We start from the raw sequence: 24,974 nt of genomic DNA on the forward strand, positions 1-24,974 counted from the left end.
CCCCCGCCCCATTATCTTTTAATTCCATTTATTTCCATGAACTTTTGAAACTACAGGTATATAATTGTGTTTCTGAGTTTCTGCCTATAATATCTGCATAATGATGGTTTATTTGATTTCACTGTTTTCTATAAACTATAACCACAATTTATCCTTTCTCCTTTCTGTGCACATTTTCATAGTTTACTTACTGAAGTATTTTGATGCTATTAAATGCATTGTGCTGTCATGAATATTCTTGTATGTACCTTGTGGTGCTACTTATGTTTAATAATTTTTTGTAGTGCTGTAGTCCTCAAATTTTAATTTCGGTCAGAATTACCTGTAGGGCTTAAGAAAACACTTTGGTAGACCCTGCCCCTACAGTTTCAAATTCTTTATGTCTTGTGTGGTCTAGGGACTTACATTTCTAACAGATTTCCAGGTGATTCTAATGCTACTGGTTTGTGTGTATGTGTGTGAAGTGTTGTCCAGTAGTTTCCAACTCATAGCAACCCTGCTGTAAATGTTACTGGTTTAGGGACCTACCTGCAAGAATGGCCTTGAGGTTGTTTGACTTCACAGGGTGGAAGGAAAATCCAATTCTACATCTGCCCAAGGCCGATTCCTGCAGAAGCTGAGGTCAGACATGCCTCCTCCATCCTCTAACCTTCTTTACCCTATCCTGATACTAACTGTTCCACCCAAGGCCCAAGGCTCGCTCTCTATGCTTCTCTGCGGGGTTCAATAAGCTGTTGTATTGACCATACAGAACTGACAGAGAACACTCACAATTTGGGGTTTTATTAGGTAGTTGAACAGGATATATAATGTAGAATCAGAAACGACACAGGAATGCCTCGTTCCAGTCGTGCTGCAGGCTTCTTGGTCCCATGGCCCATGCCTTGCTTGGACAAGTGTTATAAAGCTCCTCTGATGGTGGTGGTTGTCACTGACTGGGTTCTAACTCACAGTGACCCTGTATAGAGTAAACCTTTATGGGAGCAGAAAGCTGTAAATCTTTATGGGAGCAGACAGCCTCTCTTCTGTGGAGCGATTGGTCAATTAGAACTACTCACCTTGTGATTAGCAGCCCAGCTCATAATCCACTACACTTCCATTGGTGTCAAAGTGCTCCAAGGGCTCATTCTGCAAGCCAACTTTCTGCCAGAAGGCACTCAGCTTTACTTGACCCATGGGCGGGTAGCCCGTTGCTCTCCCTCTCCATGCCTTTGCTTCTGCTACCTTTGCCCTTCCATGCACGGTTCTCACCCTCCATTCTTGGCTCTTCTTTTTTGATGATCCTGGGATCATCTATTTTTGCTTCTGAGATGGCTCCTTTGAAATCTAGCAAATGGCAAAAGTAACCAGTGCCCAAGTTAGAGTCCCATATACCTTATTTGCATGGTCTTATGTGGCACTGTGGGTTAATAATGCTGGACTGCAAAGTCGATTCAAGCCCATCAACCTCTCCTCAGAAACCCTAACAGAATCGCTATGAGTCAAAATCATCTCGATGATACTTAACAACAACAGTGAACGCAAACATTAGGAGTCCTGTGCTGGATTGCAGTGTCGGGGGCTCAAGCTATACAGAGTCACTATGAGTTGCAATCAACTCGATGGCACTTAACACCAACAACCCAATCATTTGGTGGGAGTTACAAAGAGTATGGTTGTTGTTATTGTGTGCTGTCAAGTCATTTCCAGCTATTAGCAATCCTGTTTAGCTTTCCCAGGAGTGGCTGGTGAGTTTGAACTGTCTGCCTTGATTGAAGTTAGCAACCCAGTGCATTTTCTACAGTCACAACAGTCACAGTTCAGTGTCCCACAGGACCAAATTTATGAGGACCTCTGCTTTAGGGTATATACTAAATTGGGTATTAAGGCATGTGAATATTCAGTTTTTTAAGATAATGCCAGTGTTTTGAGTTGGACTCTGGTGGGTTGCTGCATCCTAATAGAATTAAAATTAAAATAGGCATAGTAATTTTACTGCCAGTACCAGTTGCTGATTCTGACATGGTGACAGTAAAACTGCCCTGTAGGTTTTTCAATGGCTTATCTTCTAAGGTGATGCTAGGCTGACTTTGAACCACCAAGCTTTTGATTAGCAGCCTAGTGCTTAACCACTTGAGCCACCCAAGGACTCCTTTATATGTCAATAGTGCATTTGAGTTCTAACAAAAAAGTTAGTGGTTTGAACCCATGCAATAGCACTGTGGAAGAAAGTCCTGGCAGTTGGCTTTCATAAAGATTGTTGTTGTTAGGTGCCATCGATTCGGTACCGACTCATAACGACCCTATGCACAACAGAACGAAACACGGCCCGATCCTGGGCCAACCTCACTATTGTTGCCTCGCTTGAGTCCATTGATGCGGCCACTTTGCCAATCCATCTCGTTGGGGTGGCTTCCTCTTTTTCTCTGACCCTCCACCTTACCAAACATGATATCCTTCTCCAGCGACTGGTCCCTCCTGACAGTATGTCCGCAGTCTGAGAAACGCAGGAAAACCTTCTGAACAGTTCTAACACTGGGTGACACCATGAGTTAGAATCACCTCTGTGGCAGTGGGCTCAGTGAATTCCAAACTGGATATCGCAACTTTAGAGCATGAGTTGGGAGTATGGGGGGAGGGGTGGGGAAGGGGTAACTTTTACTTTCATTAGAAGACCACTGACCCACAGGAAAAATCAAATCAATTAAATGGAAATAGAAAACAATTGCATGTATATTATGAAATTTTTGAGTCATATAAAACATCAATCTCTGAAATTTAAGAACATAATACTTAATTTAAATACAGTAAACTTGGGACCATTTTATGTTATGGCCAAGCGATCAAGAGGAGTGAAAAGAAATGCTTTGGGAGAAAGTTGAGGTTCATCGGGCAAGAATGAGTGCTGTGTCAGGCAAAATAAAACTAGATGGTGATAAGAAGCAGAAATAAATAAGGGAGAAAGATTTAGACAATTCTTAGTGTAATCGCAACTATGACAAGAATGCCCGAGTCAGCAGCATTTCCTTATCTTCCCTTCATAGAAGTGTGCTGATTGTGAAGGTCTTGATCCCGCTCCAGTCCACTGCCTGCTTCTTCACATTTTTGTTTCTTTTCTCTCCTCACCCCTTGCCTTGACACAGCTAGGTTTCTGAATATAATGCCCTATGCACTGTATTTCTCTTCCTTTTCTCCCAGGAATGTTTACAATTGAAAAACAAAAACTATTAAAATTCCAGGCCCAGTTTTCCAGAGTTGAAGAGTGACAGAAAATACGTTTGTTGTTGTTTTCAAGTGCCATTGAGGATTTCCAAGGAACACTTAGTGGGTTTGAACTGATGACCTTGCAGTTAGCAATCCCATTCTGATCCTACAGCACCACACCAGGACTCCAATAGAAAATATAGAGGACTTCCGGTTCGGCGATGTAGGATCAGCACTAGGCTGTGAACCACAAGGTCAGCAGTTCAAGCCCACATGCCCACCTACATAGGGTCTCTATTAGTTTGAACTGATTTGACAGCATTTAACAACAACAATATTTTATTCAGGCTTCAGTCATTTATTGAATGCCTATTATATGACTTGACAGCACTTAACAACAACATTATGCAAAACACTCTGCCAAGTGCTTTGCCTTATATTTTATAATCTGTCTGGGTCTCTTTAAGTTGTCTTCAGCCCTTCCTCAAATGCCCCAACTCTCCTGTCCCTGACACAGCACTGCTCTGGCCTCCATCCTTCAGGTCCTGCAAGGAGAAAACAGTCGGAATCTGAGTACTTCGTGTTTGAAAGTTCTCACTCCTCAATTGTCAAATAGCTCCTTCCATGCCTTGTTTATTTCACTATACAATCATTTACTGTATTCCGGCCACTAATAAGTAAAGGACTAGCTCTAGTTCTCTTTAAACATGGTATCTTTGTGCGATATCGTGTAGGAGGTCATCAGTTTACTTCTTGGAACCCTATACAGTGTCACTATGAATGCAAGCCTCCTGGATGGCTATTAACAACAGCAATATATAATAACGGTGCCCAGCAACTCAGCAATTCGGAGCCCATAGCTGAGTTGGACAGTTGCACTGGTGGAGTTGAGCCACCAACCTGGTGAATAGCAGTTAAGTGCTTGTAGGCAATGCCACACCAGCACTCCTTAGGACCTTAGAAAATGATAAACAAAAGTAGGTGAGGAGCTCAACCTGAAGTATGAACAGTAAATGGACTGCTTTGCACAGACCCATGGAGTCATGGTGTGGCACTGCAGGATAATGCACTGGATCACAAGGTCTGTTTGGACCACAATCTCAGCAGTTCAAACTCATCAGCCACTCCTCAGAAAGTCTATACAGGGTGGCTATGAGTAGGAACCAAATCAATGGCACTTAACAATAATTGGGAGCTCATAGTTCCAAGTATACCAGAATATAAATTTCACATACATATTGTTAAGTGCCATCGAATTGGTTCTGACTCATAGCGACTTTGTATAGGATTTCCGAAGAGTGGCATTTTGCTGTTCAAATTGACCTTACAGTCCAGTGCTTATCCTACAGTGCCACACCAGGACTCCCACCCCCTACATAGCAGTTAAAAATACCTTGCTATTATATTATCACATTTTGCATAATTCAGGACAGGTCAATTCATTGTTAGCCAGCTGTTTGCTGTATGTTAGTAGTTGTTGTGAAGTGCCCTCCAGTCAGTTCCTACCCATAGCAACCCTGTGTAGGATTTCCAAGGAACAGCTGATAAGCCTGAACTGCCGACCTCAGCACATTAACCCACAGCCCCACATCAGGACTCCATGTTAATAGTTGTTGTTGTTGTTAGGTGCCATCGAGTCGGTACTGACTCATAGCGACCCTGTGCACAGCAGAACAAAACACTGCCCGATCCTGGGCCAACCTCACTACTATTGCCACGCTTGAGTCCATCGATGATGCTAATAGTAGTTGTTAAGTTCTGTCAAGTCAATTCCGACCCATAGTGACCCTGTATAGGGTTTCTGAGGAGCAGCTGGTGAGCTTGAACCACCAACCTCACGGTTCGAAGCGACTTTGCATGCAGCCCAGTGTATTAGCCCACAGTACTATTAATATAAATTTAGATTGTTATATGCTAAAAGTTGGCTTTTATAAAATAACGGAAGTAGTTATTAAAGGATTAAATAAATGAGGTGGCAGGTTATTAGCTTTTCATATAGTAGTCAATGCAGTAAATGATAAAATATATAAGAGTAAAATCACTCATCTTTTAAAAATAAGCCATCCCTGGTAGCGTAGTGGTTATGAATTGGGCTGTGAACTGCAAGGTCAGCAGTTCGAAACTACCAGCTGTTCTGCGGGAGAAAGATGAGGCTTTCTGCTCCCGTAAAGATTTATAGCCTTAGAAACCCTGTGCAGGGTCACTATGAGTCAGAACCTACTCCACGGCACATAACTACCACCCTAACAAAAGTTAAAGTCAATATAGTAAGGATTTGATAGTGTCAAACACTTGGTTAATCTCTTACCATGCACTAAGGAAACCTGGTGGCACAGTGGTTAAATGCTTGACTTCTTACTGAAGGGTTGGCAGTTAGAACTTATGGAAGAAAGATGTGGCCATCTGCTTCCATAAAGTTTTACTGCCTTGGATACCCTATGGGGCAATTCTACTCTTTCCCATAGGGTGGGCAAGAGTCAGAATCAACTTGATTGATGGTAGTGGGTTAGGTTTTAGGTTTTATCATGCGTTAACTCAACAACCATCCCAGATGGGTGCTACTGTTTTCTTCATTTATAGATCAGGCAACAGAAGTCTTCATGAAGAACTTGAAAATGTTAAGACTGTGTTTAAATCTAGCTCTCTCTTCAGAACTGGAGCATTATTAACATACTTTAAGATTACAGATTGATTTTGATCAGAAATGACTTTATTTTTCAGTTCTTAATCGGTGCAATACTAGGTACTAAGTAAATCCTTCAAGTCATAAAAAAAGAACCACTGTGAAGAGCTTCTTGAAATTTCCTTTTTTATGATACCCTGAATTTTTAGTCCTGTTTATAGTGTTAGTAATGGTTAGTAATTTATGGATGATGAAATTCATTGTACATGTTGTTCCAATTAATCGGGTGTGTTTTCAGGTGGTTGCTGTATATGGGACTTTATCTGATTTGCTTTCTGTGGCCAGCAGCAAACTCGGCATAAAAGCCACCAGTGTGTATAACGGGAAAGGTGGACTGATTGACGATATTGCTTTGATAAGGTAACCTTCACCATTTTATAAGCTGGCAAACTCATAGTATGTCCTTGGCTTCCAGTGCCATGCTGTTTCCCTTAAGCAGTAGTCTAATTACTATTAAGAATATAGGATTTTGGCAAGTGATTGCTTAGAATTTGCTCTATGATGTTTAAATCATTTGGACTAAGACATATTAATAAGCTAGAAAACCATCTCAGTACATTTCAGCATACAGGTAGCTGTATGAACTGTACAGAAAGTCTGTGAGGAATTTCTTTATGTTACTAGAGGTGAATTTAAGACTTGCATTTTTTTTAACTTAAAAATCTAAATGATTTGCCACTTAATTATTATTAAACTAATTTCCTAATGCTTTGAATTTTATAAACATTCCAGAGTACTACTATTGTGAAAATTGTATTAAATGTGATGGAATTTTTAAAAGCGTTAACTTGTCAATTAACACTATAGTAGTGTTTTTGTTTGTGCTTTTTTGTTGCTGTTGTTTTTAATATCTGAGGCTGATTTAATCCATTAAAACAAGTGTGTAGCTCACCTCCCTAAATCCTCACAGGCTCATAGAAGTTTGTAGCAAAGAAGATGGAGAAAGGAACACAAATTAAGTACTGGTTTTACATCAATTATGTAAGATTATGTTGTGATTGCTTTGCCCACGTTATCTCATTGAATTGGCAAAACATGATTTCTTCTATTGGTGGTTTGAAGATACTGATGGCCTAAATTATAATGATATACACCATTTAATCTCTATTTAAAACCAGGTCAGAATGACCTTTCAATATAGTATATACTGCCTTAGAAGTTAATCATTTCCAGTCCTTGTGTTTTACAGAAGAGGGAACTAAGCACTTGGGAATTTAAGTGACTTACTCAAGGTCATACCATTTAATAATTGATCTGTGTTCATGAAGTAGAAACAAATTTTCCTTCTAATGTAAAAAAGTTAAGTGGAATAGTGAGCAAACAGGTATAAACTACATTTCAAATCCAAATAAATTAAGAGACTTTCTTGTCTTTTTAATATCCATCTCCTAGCTTCTTTGTGTTTCTATGGGTATTTGAGTCTCATTGTTGAATAATATACATCAACTTAATTTTCTCCTAAACAAACACAGACTGTTCTAAGAAAATCTCGATGTGTTTCTATGATTTCTTATAGGAAATAAAAACTTCTATAGCATAGAACATAGCTAACTCCTTCTGAGCTGTAAAATATATGCCTAATAGGTTGTGCTTCTCAGCTCGTTTATTTATACTAATGGCGGGATGGGGGCAGGGGCATGTAAATGATGAATTATGCCCAACCAGTTATGTTTGGGTATGTAAATACATACTGAGTGTACAGCAATGGAGTGTTTGTAGGAGAGTCACTTTTCTTAGATTTAGTATGGAAATTGACATTACAAGCATGCAGCAGTTCTGGATTTGGGAAAGAGTAAAAAGAAGAGCAGGCTATATCTTCTATCATATTCTTTGAGCATAATAGTAAATTCTTCAGTTGTGGATTTTATTTTCAGAAAAATACTTGATCTTTTTTTAATTTAAATCCAGAGATATTTAGGTCAGGAGGTTGAACAGAACACTATAAAGTTAGATAGTCAGCTTTTTTTGCATTATATATAGTTTTATAGCAAAACCTATCTTCTACAAAATTCAAAAGAATAGTTACTATAGTCAGTAGGTAATTAATGTGATTTCTAGGTTTTGATAGTGGCTTTTAAAATTTTTATTTCCCCAGGGATGATGATGTTTTGTTTGTGTGTGAAGGAGAACCATTTATTGGTAAGTGATTTACCTCTAAGAGCCAATTTTGTCTACCAAAAGGTAAAATGATAAATCCTTTACATGGGATTATTAAGCCTAACACTAAAAAGAATCTTGTGACAGTAACTCAAATCTTCTTTCTTCTTTTGGTTTTGTGTGTTTAAGTAAAAAAAAAAATTCAAAATTTTTTTTTCACATGGATACCTGGTTGTTTACTTGTTTCATGTTTCTGATATATCTCTTGTAGATAACATATTGGTGCATTCTGTTTTCTTATCTATTCTGCTCTTTATTTCACTTGACTAGTATACTTAATCCATTAACCCTGTGGGTTAATGCACCAGATTGCAAAGCCGTTTGAACTGCAAGGTCAGTGGTTCAAGCTCACCAGCTGCTCCTCGGAAACCCTATACAGGGTCACTATGGGTCAGAACTGACTCGATGGCACTTAACAACAATAACAAAGGGACCGACTGGTGAAGGTGAAGAGGGACGCTCCCTAAGGGAAAAGCAGTTACTGGTGGGAAGTAGATCCCTTGCCCAGGGAGTTCCTGAAATTGACCTTGACAAGAGTCTGAGAGGCTGCCTGGCCTTACTGCTGTCATACTGTCACGGTTTTCCCTGGTCCCTCTTGCTCTCTTGGGTCTAAAGAATTAGTCCCACCAAGTCACCGTTTCTCAGTAGAACTGGTAGAATTGAGGGCATAGTTTAAGTCAAAGTGAGAGTACACTTCAAAGAGAGAAGCAAGTCTGTCTCCCAAGTGGAGTAGACCCTTTGGGATTGGGGTGCACGGGGGCTTTTAAAGGTATGGGGTCTCTTCCTCTTTAGAGTAGTATGTTGAGTATTTATCAATTTTTAGTAAAGGGGCGCAGGCTTATTGGAAATGGAGTGCTTTCTTCATGGGTTGTGTGCCTGTGGCTGTTTCTGTTAGCGTTTCAGGTCTTGAGATCTTTTTCTTTTGTCTCCAGGCTGTTCTTTTCAGTGTAATTATTCTTGTTGGACTAGAGATGTCCTTCCCCCTTCCTTAATCCCTGTTTAGTAGGAGGGGACTCAGGGTAAAGGAGTGGATATGAAACCAGAGGTAGAGGGGCCTAGGGCCCAGGGGTTCTAACCTGTCCCCGACAAGATGGGGTGGGTTTGGAAGCTAATATGGCTAAAATGTATCATTACCATGGGAGAGGTGCCAATGGCTTTTGCCTAGGACCAGCCAAAAATGTTGATATAGATGTAACTATGACATCTTTCCCTCAAACCATCAAATTAGGTGTTTGCCAAGTTTTATCCTGTGGGAAATTGGAGGACCCAGTGCTTATCTCTATTATAGCGAGCCAAGAGTAGCAACCCAGATCTATGGATAGGTGCCCACATCCCTAGATGGGACCCTGTGAGTCAATTTGTTTTCCAAATCATTACTTCTCAGAATTCAACGCCAAACCCAGACCTTTTTCCTGTTATCTCCCCCTACGGAAATGTTTAAGAATGACCCTGAAAAAGTAGAAGTGATTGAGGTAAAAGACCTAAGACAAACATTAGAAGTAGAAACAGAATATAGGAGGAGTGTGACTACATGGGTAGAATGGATTAAAAGTCATTGTCATGTTTGTGCTACGCCTGAGCCCATTGCTGTAGCCACTGTATCAACCCATCTCATTGAGGGTCTTCCTCTTTTTCTCTGACCCTCCACTTTACCAAACATGATATCCTTCTCCAAGGACTGGTCCCTGCTAACAATATGTCTGAAGTATGAGACATGAAGTGTGACCATCCTGGCTTCCATTCTGTTTGTTCTTTTGGCAGTCCATGGTACTTTCTATATTCTCCTCCAGCACTGTAACTCAAATGCATCAATTCTTTTACAGTCTTCCTTATTCACTGTGCAACACGCATATGAGGTTATTGAAAATACAATAGCTTGGATCAGGCACATCTTAGTCCCCAAACATAAATCTTTGCTTTTCAACACTTTAATGAGGTCTTGTGCAGCAGATTTGCTTAATGCAATAATACATCGTTTGATTTATTGACTGCTGCTTCCATGAGTATTAATGGTTAAGCTGAGCGAAATGAACTTGTAGCAACTCTGTATGGGATTTCCAAGGAGCAGCTGGTGAGTTTGAACTGCCAACCTTGTGGTTCACATTGACCTTGCGGTCCAGTGCATTATCCCACAGTGCCATACCAGGACTCCTCCACTTATAGGGATGCTGTTTATTGGTCCAGTGGTATGCTCCATTTTATACTGGTACAAAGTGTTGATGTTGAAAAGTCTGATGACAGTCATAATTTTTTACTGTCATAAGTCAAGTATTTTATGTAGGCCATCCAAAGGATTTTTGTCGTTCTTAAAAGTACAATAATTCTAGTTGCTTTGTCCAGGTGTTCTGGGTTGTTCTTGGATGATTTTCTCTTCTGAGTTCTCTCACATCATTTTCTGAAATGTGTAATTTTAGTTTATTTTGCTCTCTCGTATCTTGTTCCTTTACTTACTTTTGCATATTGTGAAATATTAGGTACTTGCCCATATTTCTGTCCGGCACATTTTCATTATCTATAGGAATGCAATTCTGCTCATTACTCTTTTGTTCTTTTCATAATTTTGTATTGGTTTTGGTCTCAGTCCTTCTCTTTTATTCTGTTTCATATGAAAGTAATTTTTCTTAACTTGAAGGCATGCTGCCTTAGAAAACCTTTTATAGTTTTGTAACTCTAGGGTTCCCTTTTCTGTGTTTTTTGTGATACATTTTTTAAAACATGAGACTCAATTTCTACAAAATTCTGCTTCTGTTAGAATTTTTAGGTGGACTCCTTTTTTTTTTTTCTTTCTTTGTTTCTTTTTAACCTCTGCCCTGGTCCACTTGAATTCTGTTCCCAGCATTTATCCTCATCATGATGCTTTGTCTTAGAAAGGAGTTTGGCTGTTTGGCTTCGAGAGTTCATTTGTGGCCCTTTCAGATTTTACTGCAAACTCCATTCGCATCATCCCACTTTGGACGTGTTGGACGTGTGCCTCTGCCATTAATGTGACACCAGTTCTCTTTCCCACAGCACTCTCTACTTATCCAAGTGTGATCATTCATTGCAGTGGCCACACACAACGCAGATACCATACTCACAGTTACAGGCTTTGTTAGGAAAGTGTATTTAGTTTAAAGTGCAGGATCAGAAAATCTAGGACACAGTCTGCCTGTCAGGACAGCTGCTTCTCAGCCATGCCCACAGGTAGATTTGTCTCTGGCCCTCATCCCTGCTCTGGTAGTGTGACAAAGTTATTTTAGAGTTGCTGATAAATTTTCACAGGGCACATATTCTACAATCATCAGTCTTACCCCAAAGGCACTCAGGTCAACAAACCTAGCTCCCCTAATCTTAATTGAAGGCACCCCATTCTGCTAGCAAGACTTGCCCAAAGTCATTCAGCTATACTTGCTCCGTGGGCTGGGAAGTCCACCACTCTGGTTCTTGGTTCTGTTGCTCCTCTGTCACTCGTACAGTGTTACAGCTTTCTGACCCTGTGTCAAGGAAGTTCAGTGTACAGGGATCTCAGGGTCCAAAGGACATAGTCTACGCCTGGCTCTAATTTGCTCTAGTGAGATTGCCCACTCCACTTCTGAGATGGCTCATTTTATACCCATGCTGGTTTCAAGCCTTTGCAATTACAATAAACTCTTTTATCCGTACCTGAATCATGTCACCTTATCAGTATCTTCCCCTACCTTCTCTTACCCAGATCTACCAGGAAAAGAGTCATTTGGTGGGAATTGTAAATACTAAGGCTAGAAGAGACATTCTAAATACTTTACCACACCACAGTCTCCTACTCTAAGTCTGCTCTTTTCAAATACACTTGCTGAACTTTAATGTGCATATCTGGATTACTTTGGAAGTCTCACATTCATCACGTGTCCTTTTGCTTCATCCTGTTTTTTCTTGGCAGATGTTGATGTTTGTGGGAATACCTTATCACCTGTTTTGTTTTAAATGCTGTCTTTGAGTTTGAGTTTTACTGTCCTAGTATTTCTGGTATGGTTTTGTATGTGTGCTCAGTTTTAAAAATGTTAACTGCTGGCTTTCTAGAATTTCCTATCAATATTACTTGTATTATTTTCTATATGTTATCTCTAGATCCTCAAACAGATTGTAAACCCCATGAAGGACCATCAGGATCCCACACAGACTGGCTAACATTAAATGTTGGCGGGCGGTACTTTACAACTACACGGTAGGTGTGTGTATGTCTGTGTGTGTTACAGAGAAAAACTATAGGTGCTGTTTGTGTTCTCCCTTCAATTTACTGATTTCCTTAAATGACATTCAGATGTGTCCTTTATCACCACCCCTATTCAATATAGTGTTGGAAGACTTAAATAGAACTATAAGGCAATAAAGGGAAATTAAAGGCATCCAAATTGGCAAAGAAGAAGTAAAATTTGCAGAAGATATCCTAAACCTAGACAGTCCTAAACACTCAGCAAGGAAATTATTGGAACTCATTGAAAGCTTCAGCAAAATGGCAAGGTACAGTATCAGTGTACAGAAATCAGTTGGATTTCTATACACTAATAAAGACAGTTCTGAAAAAGAAATTAAGAAAGGAACACCATTTACAATAGCCAACCAAAAGATGAAATACTTAGGTATAAATCTAACCCCAGAAGCAAAAGACCTATAAAGAAAACTGTAATATATTACTACAAGAACCAAAAGAGACAGAAATGGAAGAATATATCATGTTGATGGATAGAAAGACTTAGCATTGTGAAAATATCAACACTATCCAAAGCAGTCTGTATATATAACACAATCCCAGTCCAGATTCCAACATCCTTCTTTAAGGAAATGGAAAAAAATGATCACTAACTGTATGGAAAGGAAAGAGACCTCAGATAAGCAAGCACCGTTTAATAACAAAGTTGGAGGCCTTTCACTCCCTGATCTCAAAATTTACTACACAGCCACAGTGGTCAAAACAGCCTGGTACTGGTACAACAAGAGAGGTACATAGATTTGAGAACCCAGAAGTAAATCCATATGCAAAGGACCAAAGCACATTAAATGGGGAAGAAATCATCTATCTCTTCAACACATAGTGCTGGCAAAACTAGAAATCCATTTCAGAAAAATGAAACAAGACCCATATCTCACAGCATATGCAATAATAAACTCAACATGGATTAAAGACCTAAATGTAATGTAAAGCCTAGAACTATAAATATCATCAGTGCAAAAATAGGGACAAACTTAGGGGCTCTATTACGTGGCATAAATACACTATTAAACATTACTAAAAACACACAAACAGTAGAAGACAGAATCAATGACTGGGACCTCCTAAAAATTAGACACTTAATGTGCATCAAAAGATTTCTCCAAAAGAGTAAAGGGGAAGCCAATAGACTGGGAAAAATTTTTTTGCAATGGCTTATCAGACAAGGGACTGATCTCTAAAATTTATAGAAAACTGCAATACCTCTACAAGAAAAAAACAACCCAACTGAAAAATGGGCACAGGATATGAACAGACAGTTCACCAAAGAAGACATTCAGGCATCCAACAAACATAAGAAAAAATAATCACGATCATTAGCCGTTAGGGAGATGCAAATCAAAACAACGATGAGATATCCTATCACACCAGCATTAAATCACAAAGTTCAAAAAAACAAAACAACAAATGCTGGTGGGACTGTAATGGTTCAACCACTGTGTAAAAAGGTGTAGTGTAGTATTTCCTTAGAAAGTTTGAAGTAGAAATATCACTGTTGCTTAGTCTCCTTGAGTCATTTCTGACACACAGTGACCTGTATAAGTTTTCCAACGAGCGGCTGGTGGGTTTGAGCCACCAACCTTGTGGTTAGCAGTCCAGTGCTAATCCTGTAGCAACATACTAGAAATACCATATGACCGAGCAATCCCTCTCCTTGGTGTATATATCCACAAGAAATAAGTAAGGGCCAGGACACAAGTAGATTTATGCACACTGATGTTTGTTGCAGCACTATTTACAATAGCAAAAAGATGGAAACAGCCTAAATGTCCATCAATGAAACAATAGAGAAATAAACTTTGATGCGTACATACAATGGAATACCGTGCAGTATTGAAGAATAATGTGAAACACCTCCTAGCATGGATGAAGCTGGAAGACATTATGCTGAGTGAAATAAGTCAATCACAAAAGGACAAATATTGCATAAGACCACTATTGTAAAAACTTGAAGATTTTCATGCCAGAAGAAACATTCTTTGATGGTTAGTGGGAGGGAAGGGAGAGTAATTTACTGGCTAGAGGGTAGACACATGTTAACTCAGATGATAGGGAGGACAGTATAGAAGAGGGAGGTTGGCAGAATGGTGAAGACAGGTGAAGACACAGGGAGGAGGTATGCAAGGGCTGAAAGAGATAGAGGGTAAATAGTGATATATACATAACCTTGAAACAGCATTGTTCTGTGTGTAGATAAATGGACAGACATAGATTGAATGAGTATGGGAAAAAGAGTAGGATATATATCCCACAAATCAATGAGTGTGAAAGAAGGTGTATTTGTACCTGGGTAATCACAGGGAAGGAATAGGACCACTGTACCTTAGAGGGGATTGCAGTCATTGAGGTGAAGCAAAGTACATGATTTGGTGAATATAAAATGGATTATCTTATTTATAAATCTTTACTTAATTCACAATTTTTTAAAAATGAGAGAAAAAACAATATTCAAATGCTGGTTAAATATGCACTGTAGTCTGAAAGCCTTTTTAGAAAGACTTAAGGTAGAAAATGGTTTTTCTAAGTCATTGCAGCCAATGCATGAAAAGCATGCTTTCTGTGTTTGAGAACATGCTTTTTAAATATCAAGTAATATACATATTTACACATGCTGAAGTTAACAGTATCCAAATATATAGAAAACATAAATGCTTATACTAAAAGGATCTGAAAAAATGTTAGTTTTGAAGATCAGGAATATTTTTATATAATAGGTTGCTAGAAAAATACATTAGTATTTAAATTAAAGGAAGCTAAAACAAGATTTAAATCAAAGGAAGTACCAGATTAGAAGGGATTTTTGATAAATGGCAACTTACTGCACGTTTTTGTTTCCCAGCATTATTCCTACCAGGTTATAGCATGCATCTTTTTGAGAGAGCAGCTGGGATCAAGTATACTCTTGACTTAAATATGTTTTTTATAAAGACAAATGGAGAAATCAATTTTTTTCCCTGAATTCTTAGGAGCACTTTAGTGAATAAAGAACCTGACAGTATGCTGGCCCACATGTTTAAGGACAAAGGTGAGTAAAGCATCTTGTTTTCAGATTTTGTACGGTCTATTTGTGTCTGTATTAACTGTTTAAACTCCTGTCCTTTACTCTTGAGTGATTATCAGTAATTTTTGCAAATGTAAAAATTTACAAAATTTTCATTCTTTAAATTTCTAACTTTGTTTTCTGTTTACTGGGGGCTTTGTTCATTTTAATGGTAACACAGACGTCTGGGGAAATAAGCAAGATCATAGAGGAGCTTTCTTAATAGACCGAAGTCCTGAGTACTTTGAACCCATTTTGAACTACTTGCGACACGGACAGCTAATTGTAAATGATGGCATTAATTTATTGGGTGAGTTTTTAATATAATTTCTCGCATTTAAAAAAAAATCTTTTCATTATGACTGGAGTGAAGGTTTACAGACAAGATCATCAGTTTTACAGCCAACAATCATGCTTTGTTTCATCTCAGTGATTATAGTCCCTTCCGTGCAACATTTATCCCTGTGATTACCATGTACAAATCCTCTTTACAACTCTCATATCTTTGTGATTATATATATATATATATGTATATGGTAGTGGTAATGTGCCGTGGAGTCGGTTTATAACGACCCTGCACAGGGTTTCTGAGGCCTCATCTTTCTCGTGTGGACGGCTGGTAGTTTTGAACTGCTGACCTTAAGGTTTTTAGCCCGATTCGTAACCACTACGCTACCAGAGGATATATATATATATATATATTTATTTATATATCCTCTCATACCCATTCAGCCAGTGTCTCTGCCCATGAATCTACACACAGAACACTGCTGTTCAAGTTTGTGTATATATCACTCTTTACCTCTGTCTCCTTTAGTCCTTGAATACTTCCTGTGCCTTCACCTATCGTCGTCGTTCTTCTTCCAGCCTCCCACTTCTTGTATATATTGCCCTCCCCATCACCCAAGTTAACATGTGTCTACCCTCCCACCCCTGCTAAACATCAAAGAATGGTTTTTTTAGCATGAAAATCTTGAGTTTTTACAGTAGTGGTTTCATGCAAGATCTGTCCTTTTATGATTGACTTATTTCACTCAACATAATGTCCTCTAGGTTCATCCATGTTTTGAGGTGTTTTGCAGATTGGCCATTATTCTTTAGCATTGTATAGTATTCCATTGTGTATATGTACCAGAGTTTATCTTTCACTGGTGGACATTTAGGTTGTCTCCATCTTTTTGCTATTGTGGCTAGTTCCTCGATGAACTATATATGTGCATATATCTATTCTTTTCCTGGCTGTTATTTCTTCTGGATATATACCAAGTAGTGGGATGCTAGGTCATGCAGTGTTTCTATTTCCTACTTTCTGGGGTAGCACCTCACCGTTTTTCACAGTGAATGAACCATTTTACAGTACCACTAGCAAAGAAGGAAGATTCCAGATTCTCCACACCCTCGCCAGCATTTGTTGTTTTCTGTTTTTGTGTTTTTTTTAACTTTGCTATTAATGCTGGTGTGATACAATATCTCATTATGTTGATTTGCATCTGTCTAACTAATGATCGTGAACATTTCTTATGTTTGTTGGATGCCTAACTGTCTTCCTCAGTGTGAAGTGTCTGTTCATGTCCTATGTCCAGATTTCAATTGGGTTGTTGTTTTTTTGTTTTTTTTTTTAATAGCTTTTTTATATAAAACTTTATATATAGCTTTATATAAAGTTTTGAGATTAGTCCTTAATAAAAAAATATTTTTTTCCCAGTCTGTTGCCTCCCTTCTTAACCTTTTGGCAAAATCTTCTGATGCATGTAATTGTCTAATTTTTAGGAGGTCATAGTCATCTATTTTGTCTTCTGCTGTTTGTGTTTTCAGTAATGTTTAATAATGTATTTATGACAAGTATTAAAGCACCTAAGTTTGTCCCAGTTCCTCACATTTTTGTAAGCTTAGGATGTTTACTTTATTTTCACTTACCTAGTTGTTGTTAAGTGCCGTCAAGTCAGTTCTGACCCATGTTGACCCTGTATAGGGTTTCCTATGAGCAGCTGGTGAGCGTGAACCACCAACCATGCATTTCAAACTGACTTTGCAGCCCAGCTCATTAACCCACAGCACCACACCAGGACTCCTCTTACGTAGTTGTTGTTGTCGTTGTTATGTGCCGTGGTGTCGGTTCCGACTCATAGTGACCCTGCATAGGGTTTCTGAGGCTGTAAATCTTTATGGGAGCAGAAAGCCTCATCTTTCTCCTGCGGATCAGCTGGTAGATTTTATTTATTTATTTAATGTTTTACTGTGAATTATGTGGTAGTTTACATGGGAGAACATTAGCTTTACATTCATCCTATCATATATCATTTCATTGCCATGGTTACAATTCCCTCCATGTATCATCAACCAACCAAAGGGTATACCCTGCAAACCTGCCCCCCGTTTGGTCATCAGCATACAGCCCCTCTGCCTCTCTGGGTCTAGAGTTCCCAGCTGCTCCATCTCTTCACATCTTCGTCTCTGCTTCCATCTCTGGCGTCACTGCTTCTCTGGTTAGAGTCCTGCACTCAATCTTCTCACTTGATGGTCCCAGGGACCTCCGCTCCTGGACTGCAAAGTTAATCACTCCCTTCCTTTTCTACAAAACATCTATCTTTACGTTTCCAACCCTCACAGTCAGCCCTGATAGCAATTATTCACTATTGTGCCACATGAGTACTATCCCCAACTCTTTTCATCAGCCCCACCCAGACAGGTTGGATACTACTTAGTGGAGATTCTACCTTCCTCCACACCCTCTGGATCTAGGCTCCCTCTTGAAAGCTTGTAAACCAGTCACTTCTTGCCTTTTTAGCCCTCCCATTTTGGGTAGCCAATGTCCAAGTTGCCCATCCCTGTCTACTCTGTGTATGGAGGGGCTGGGGGGGTTGGAATGATCCTTGCTGTAAAGATTTGTTCCCTCTTTTGAGCTACTGCATCCATAAGTGTAGGTCAAGTTCATCAAATTGTATCAGATTACTCTTTTTTCCCTCTTAATTTCTTCTTCTAGTTGAACTCTAATCATCCGATCATTGAAGCCAGGTCAAGTGGGTATTATCTGCAAGTGTGGGTGTTCTTATGCATATGCCCTCTCTTCTTATCAGCTGGATGCTTCACTCTCCACTCTAGTCCGCTGTGGCTATGTCACTGACCTAGTAGTATTTCTTAAATCGAACGTATATCTTTTTCATTTCTTTGTTTTCATTATAAGTACTCATACATTTGTTTTTTCACAAATATATGAATATATATAATTTTAGAAGATGTTTTCGGTGTGGCACTGTAGGATAAGCACTGGACTACTAACTGCAAGGTGGGTGGTTCAACTCGGAAACCCTATAAAGGATTACTGTGAGTCGAAACTGACTTGATGGCACTTAACAACAAAAACAACACATAGAAAGAGATACACATGGGCATAGGTAGATATCTTTCCTTGTATAGATATGTGTCTAACCCATAAATTTCAAATTTAGATTCTAAGTAGATTTGCATTTCAACACAAGGGAGTTTAAAGGATTTTCTTTGTTTTAAAATAGAATTTTGGTATTGCTTTGGCTTCAAATTATGGACCTTCCCATTAGGTTGAGCATTAGTGTGTTCAAAAGGGACCATCATGCTTTTAAATCCTAAATCTGGATTAGAGTCTTGACTGTATAACTTCTTGTTGTTGTTAAGTGCCGTTGAGTTGGCCCGACCCTTAGCAACCTTGCATAGGGTTTTTGAGGAGCGGCTGGTAAGCTTGAACTGCTGACCTTGCAGTTCATACCAACTTTGCCACCCAGTACCACACCAGGACTCTACAACTTACTATGTTTAGCTTGATGAAAGTCATGTTATGTCTCTGAGCCCCCTTTGGAAAGTGGATTTTAAAATTACCTTCGTCCCTGATTCTTATGAAGGTTGATGGGGATGATCAGAGATGAAAGTCCTTATAAAGCAAACATTGCATATTCAAGCTCAGAGACCTCCCAGTGACTGACCTGGGTCTGATGTTGGCACTTGAGGAGTGGTGGGGAGTGTGGGAATCTCAGATACACATTCCTGCTCAGCTTCAGCAAATGTGTGCCTCATGGGAATGTGGACACAGGATGCCAGAGCCTTGATTTTAAAGAAAAGCTATAAATCTAAACTGTTAAGTGACATTTTTGTGTGTTTTGAAAACACTACCAGCCAAACAAGGAATGCTGGTAGCATAGTGGTTATGAGTCAGGCTGCTAACCTCAAGGGTCAGCAGTTCGAAAGTATCAGCTGTTCTCTGGGAGGAAGAACTTCCGTAAAGATTTACAGCCTCAGAAACCCTATGCAGGGTCGATATGAGTCGGAACCAACTCCATGGCAATCCGAAGTCCTGGTGGGGCACTGTGGGTTAATGCACTGGACTGCAAAGTCTGTTTGAACCGCAGGGTCAGCGGTTTTAGCTCACCTCACGTGTAGAAAGTTAAAATAAAAAATAAAAAAAGAGGCAACGAGAATAGTGATGGTAGAAATAGAGAACAGTGATGGAGCTAGCTGAAAGGGTCAAATAATAACTTTTATTTTTTGGTAATGGGTAAACTTTAAAAGGAATATAAACATTAATGGAAGTTCTTAAGTAGTTTGCATCTGCATGTGACTTACAGAAATTACAAACTGGCATTCTTCAGACTAATTCTCATGTGTTAACTCATAGCGACCCCGCATAGGGTTTTCACGGAAAGCTAGAACTACTAAAAAGTTAATATGGGCGGTACTTCATTTAGCTCTTTCATTCCTCTCGTTTTAATTTCTCCTTGTATCCTTCGTGACTTCATATCCTCCCTGGCAAAAAGTAACGTTTCAGCTGTAGATTCATATTCTTTCAGATCTTTGCATTCCTAAACTATTTTGAATCCTTCTTTATTTTTCCTTTTGTACATTTCTCCAGCATTTTTCTTGTTTATTCAGTTGTTCAGTCAGCAGAACTGTCTACTGGATTCATTTTATAAATAAAGCACTGCTTCGATTAGTGCAATTTCCATCCAAACTCTTCACATTACCTACAAGTTGCCCCAGGTAACTGTGTGTTTTCAAATTATCTACAGTGGTTTACTTATCTTCTTCCCATTTATTTCTTGCTTTCTGTAAGTTGTGCTTGAATCAGTGAAATTTTTTAAAATTTACTACCTTCATTTCCCTGCTTCATTTCTTCCATTTATTCTTCCCTTGTTTTCAGAACCCTCTCCCTTGAATTTAATCACCCAGCTTCCCTTTCTTCCAACGCAATCCCACCTCAATCCAATGCTTCTTCAAAGTACTTTTTGCTCATCTTAATATTTTTCTTTAAGCTGACATGACTTTCTGAACCCATTTGATAATAGTGACAAGAGAATGGTCTTCAGTGTCAGAAAACATAATTTAATAATAATCATGTTGTTAAGTGTCAGCAAGGCAGTTCTGACTCATAGCAACCCTGTATAGGGTTTCCAAGCAGTGGCTGATGGATTTGAATTGCCGACCTTTTGGTTAGCAGTCCAGTGCATATTATAGCAATTATTTATTGAAGTGCCAGACATTATCCCAGATAATAATCACAATCTCTTTCTCTAATGACTTCTGATAACTTTATGGGGAAAATATTACTATTTCCACTTCACAAATGTAGAAATATAATTTGGGAGGGAGTTTAAGTAACTTCTCTAAGACCTAAATGATAGTAACGTGTTGTTGTTAAGTGCTGTCAAGTCGGCTCTGACCCATAGCAACCCTATATAGGGTTTCTGAGGAGCAGCTGGTGAGCTTGAACCACTGACTTTGCGGTTCAAAGTGACTTTACAGTCTAGTGCATTAATCCACAACACCACACCAGGACTCCATTAGTTGGGTTGATATCAGAGACTTCCCAGTGACAGACTTGGGTCTGATGTTGACACTTGAGTGGTGGAGACTGTGGGAATCTCAAGTACATGTTCCTACTCAGCGTCACCAAATGTATTGTGCCTCATGGGAATATGGACATAGCACATTCTGGTTCTAGTAGAAAATACACTAAATATTGCTTCTACTTGTCAACTAATTGTTCTCCATGACTATCCTTTATTTATAAGAGTTTTTGGAAGTTCTTTAAGGTTCAGATTTAAAACTTAAGAAGATATCCTCACTACATTCTGTGAGAGGTTCTGATTTAATCAGAAGATCTCAGCAAACAGAGAGTTAAGACCCACTAGAACCACTTTCATGGTAGGGACAGATGTCAGTCACAGTTTGACTGCCTGTTCATGAAGAATCCAGGGATGGATCCTTTTTGGTTTTGAACTGGAAGCCTTATGCCAGAGTGCATACCTAAGTGGTAATATATCTATATCAGGTGACCTTTGTTTCATAAGTGGAATACTAGAGGTGGAGAAAGACCTTATTCTTTCCAAGTAACTGCTTGTGATTTTTTCCATATCTGTTATGTTTCTCTATCAGTGTTTCCCCTGTGTATTTGTTACCCTTATTAATTTGAACCATTTTAAAGGGAGGGACTGCCTTCTATTTTCTTTGTAATTTCTGAGTCCTAATTTTTTTATTGTGAATTGAGTAAAAGTTTACAGGGCAGATCATCAGTTTTACATTCAACAAATCATATATTTTGTTTCATTACAATGATTATAATCCCTTCCATGTACTATCAGTAACAGTATTTCCCTCTATTCATTTTAACTTTTTTTTTTTTAAACACTCAGGCATATATAATAATTTAAACCACCAAAGGGCACATTCTGCAAGCCTGCCTCCTGGTCGCCAGCTCTCAGTCCCTCTCTTTCTATGGATCTAGAGTTCTCAGCTGCTTCCTCTCTCCATGTCCCCATCTCTGCCTCCATCTCTGGTGTTGCTGTTTCTCTGGATAAGGTCCTGCGTTCTGCTTCTGCTCTTCTCCCTTGATGGTCCTAGGGTTCTCTGTTTCTGGACTGTAAGATTAACTACTCCCCCATTTTTGTTACAAAACTTCTATTCTACCTTTACAATTGTGACAGTCGCAATTAGTCATGATAACAATTACTATTGAATCATAGGAATCTTATCCTTATCTCTTTTTGCCAGAATCATCTAGACAAGGTGGAAACTATTCAGTGGGAGCTCTGTCTTCCCCCACACACTCTTAAACTAAATTTCCTATTGAAACTTTGTAAGCCAGTCACTTTGAGCCTTTATCCTACTAATTTTTGTTCGGTAAATTCAGCCCACTAAATGACTAAGATCTATACTTGAAAGACCATGTATACTAAATGTATTCCCATATCCTCTGATGAAAATGTTTATTAACAGACATGAAGAAGTAAGTGTATTACGTCTCCTAGAGACTGGTTTTTTTTTTTTTATTATTACATCGTACTAAATTAAGCAAAGTAAATGATAAATGAAATCCCTTTTATCATCTAAAATATTTTTTAAAAGTCCAGTTCTCCTATAGCAGGTTCCTAAATTATATTTGGAATCCTGGTGTGGTGCTATAGGATAAGTGCTGGACTGCTAACCGCAAGGTTGATGGTTCAAACCCCCAGCCACTCCTCAGAAACCCTGTACAGGGTCACTGTGAGTCAGAACTGACTCAGTGGCACTAACAACAACAACAATTATACCTGTCATATCTGTTGTGAATCTGGCTTATTTATTTCCATAAAGTTATTCAACAGAAGAAAAGATTATCTATGACAAATTTATTCCGATCTGCTCCGTTAAAAAGTCAATGAAATGTTAGGATTAGATAAACTAATCATTTTTATTGGATTCACAATCACATCACTTAATGATATTATGCATATGTGATATTAAAATTTCTTGCCTGTGGCCTATTGAAAGTAATTACTAGAAATAATTATGAAATATGGAAGGCTTTCATTCTAATTCATTAGTTTTCTACATTTTCCTTTACAGTATGTAAACTATATAGAAACGACTCTCTGCTTTACATATTTTCACATATTCTCTATGTCTTGCTTCCAACATGAAGTACTTTCTTGTATGTTAACTGATGGCTTCCTTACTCATTTTCAGTTCCTTTATGAGAATTTAACATAAAGAATTTTATCAACACCAGAAGAATCATCTTCTATAAAAGTCAAATCATTTTTATTCTGACAGGTGTGTTAGAAGAAGCCAGATTTTTTGGTATTGACTCATTGATTGAACACCTAGAAGTGGCAATAAAGGTAAATCTCTTTTTACACTAGCAAATATTGCATTCACTGTAGTTGTCTCCCAGAATGCCCCACTAATATGTTATTGTCTTGTCCAAGAATTCTCAGCCACCGGAGGATCATTCACCAATATCCCGAAAGGAATTTGTACGATTTCTGCTCGCCACTCCAACCAAGTCAGAATTACGTTGCCAGGTAGTGAAAACAAACATTAACATGGGTTATTTATACCTGAAAATCTGCGATGATTGTATATTTTTTAGGGGCTTGTTTTGGTTTTCCTTGCTTTGTTTTTTCATGAAATATATCATTAAATTATGGGGAATAACACTGATTTAATCCCAAAAAGTTAGTAAAAAGACATAAAAGCCTTTTCTGTCGCCTGTGCCTCACGTACCAATATTTGAGTCCTATTTGGAAATTGCAGCAATTAAAATAACAACTCAGTTGTTTGTGCAGTTGCTATGCATGGTTAGTCAGTGGCAGGTACTGTTAATTATTTTAGAATTAAAGATTTTTTTAAACCAAAATTCTTACTTTCTTAAATAAGACTCTCTTGAATTACCGTATTAGCTAAAATGACATTTATCAGGAGATAGGTGACTAACAGAGATGCCGCTTCAGATACTGCTGCACATAAATGCAGTATAGCCAGATGACATTCTAATATTTACAAGGGTGCTTCAGAAAGTTCATAGAAAAATTCTATTCATCATTTAGTTCTATTTCTCCACTAACTTTTGAAGCCCTCTCATATATAAATAGAGTTTCTTCAGGAACCCATTAAGGATATTTATTTTATGTTTCTGAGTTCCATTTGATTATGTTTTGTAATAAACGCCAACTGAGTGAACTGCCAATTGCATCTTAAAAAACTTGATGGTTAGTTACACTAATTAAATTTTGTACGCTCAGAGGATTTAAGTATTGTGACAATTTGTGTTTTTTAATTTTAGGGTTTAAACTTCAGTGGTGCTGATCTTTCTCGTTTGGACCTTCGATACATTAACTTCAAAATGGCCAATTTAAGCCGCTGCAATCTTGCACATGCTAATCTCTGCTTTGCAAATCTTGAACGAGCCGATCTCTCTGGATCAGTGCTTGATGTAAGAATCAATTTTGGGTAAAAGAGAAAACTAGATCTTTATAGTATAACAGATCAGGAGTTTTGTCTCCTACTGCAGGATTTACTTCAAAAGATAATTCAGTTAAGTTGATGATAAAACTGAAGGCTCTGAAAGTGAAATGGGTTGGTTTTGTTTCTTTGATAGCCTTATTAAACCTGGAGCTGAAAGGATTATCAGCTAACAGGAAATTAATCTTGAAATTAGATCACAGTCTCCTCAACAGAGGGGGTAAACATCAGGATGTTTCCAGTGAAGTATATTGATGAAGCTGAAAAGCACCTCTGAAATCTTATATTCAACCTTGTTACTGGAATGGGAACATATTATTTACTCTGTAGATGCTTGGCAAAGAAAGATATTTTCACATGAAGCTGGTATGGCGTCAGTCTGTGGAAGTTAGTATCTCAGTGGTCCTCTCCATGTATATGTGTGTGTGTGTATG

General features: G+C 38.5%; 1 protein-coding gene across 1 annotated transcript in view; it reads left to right on the plus strand.

Moving 5' to 3' along the window:
• Positions 1-24,974, plus strand: part of KCTD9 (potassium channel tetramerization domain containing 9) — a 35,546-nt gene that overhangs the window by 4,931 nt on the left and 5,641 nt on the right. Inside the window, exons 2-9 of the mRNA XM_006864441.1 lie at positions 6,105-6,226; positions 7,962-8,005; positions 12,110-12,206; positions 15,218-15,276; positions 15,473-15,601; positions 23,350-23,417; positions 23,505-23,600; positions 24,362-24,511. Coding sequence (XP_006864503.1) covers positions 6,105-6,226; positions 7,962-8,005; positions 12,110-12,206; positions 15,218-15,276; positions 15,473-15,601; positions 23,350-23,417; positions 23,505-23,600; positions 24,362-24,511 — 765 coding nt within the window. The remainder of the gene's footprint in view (positions 1-6,104; positions 6,227-7,961; positions 8,006-12,109; positions 12,207-15,217; positions 15,277-15,472; positions 15,602-23,349; positions 23,418-23,504; positions 23,601-24,361; positions 24,512-24,974) is intronic.

This window comes from Chrysochloris asiatica, unplaced genomic scaffold (assembly GCF_000296735.1).
Source record: "Chrysochloris asiatica unplaced genomic scaffold, ChrAsi1.0 scaffold00064, whole genome shotgun sequence".
In the NCBI taxonomy this organism is placed as follows: Eukaryota; Metazoa; Chordata; class Mammalia; order Afrosoricida; family Chrysochloridae; genus Chrysochloris; species Chrysochloris asiatica.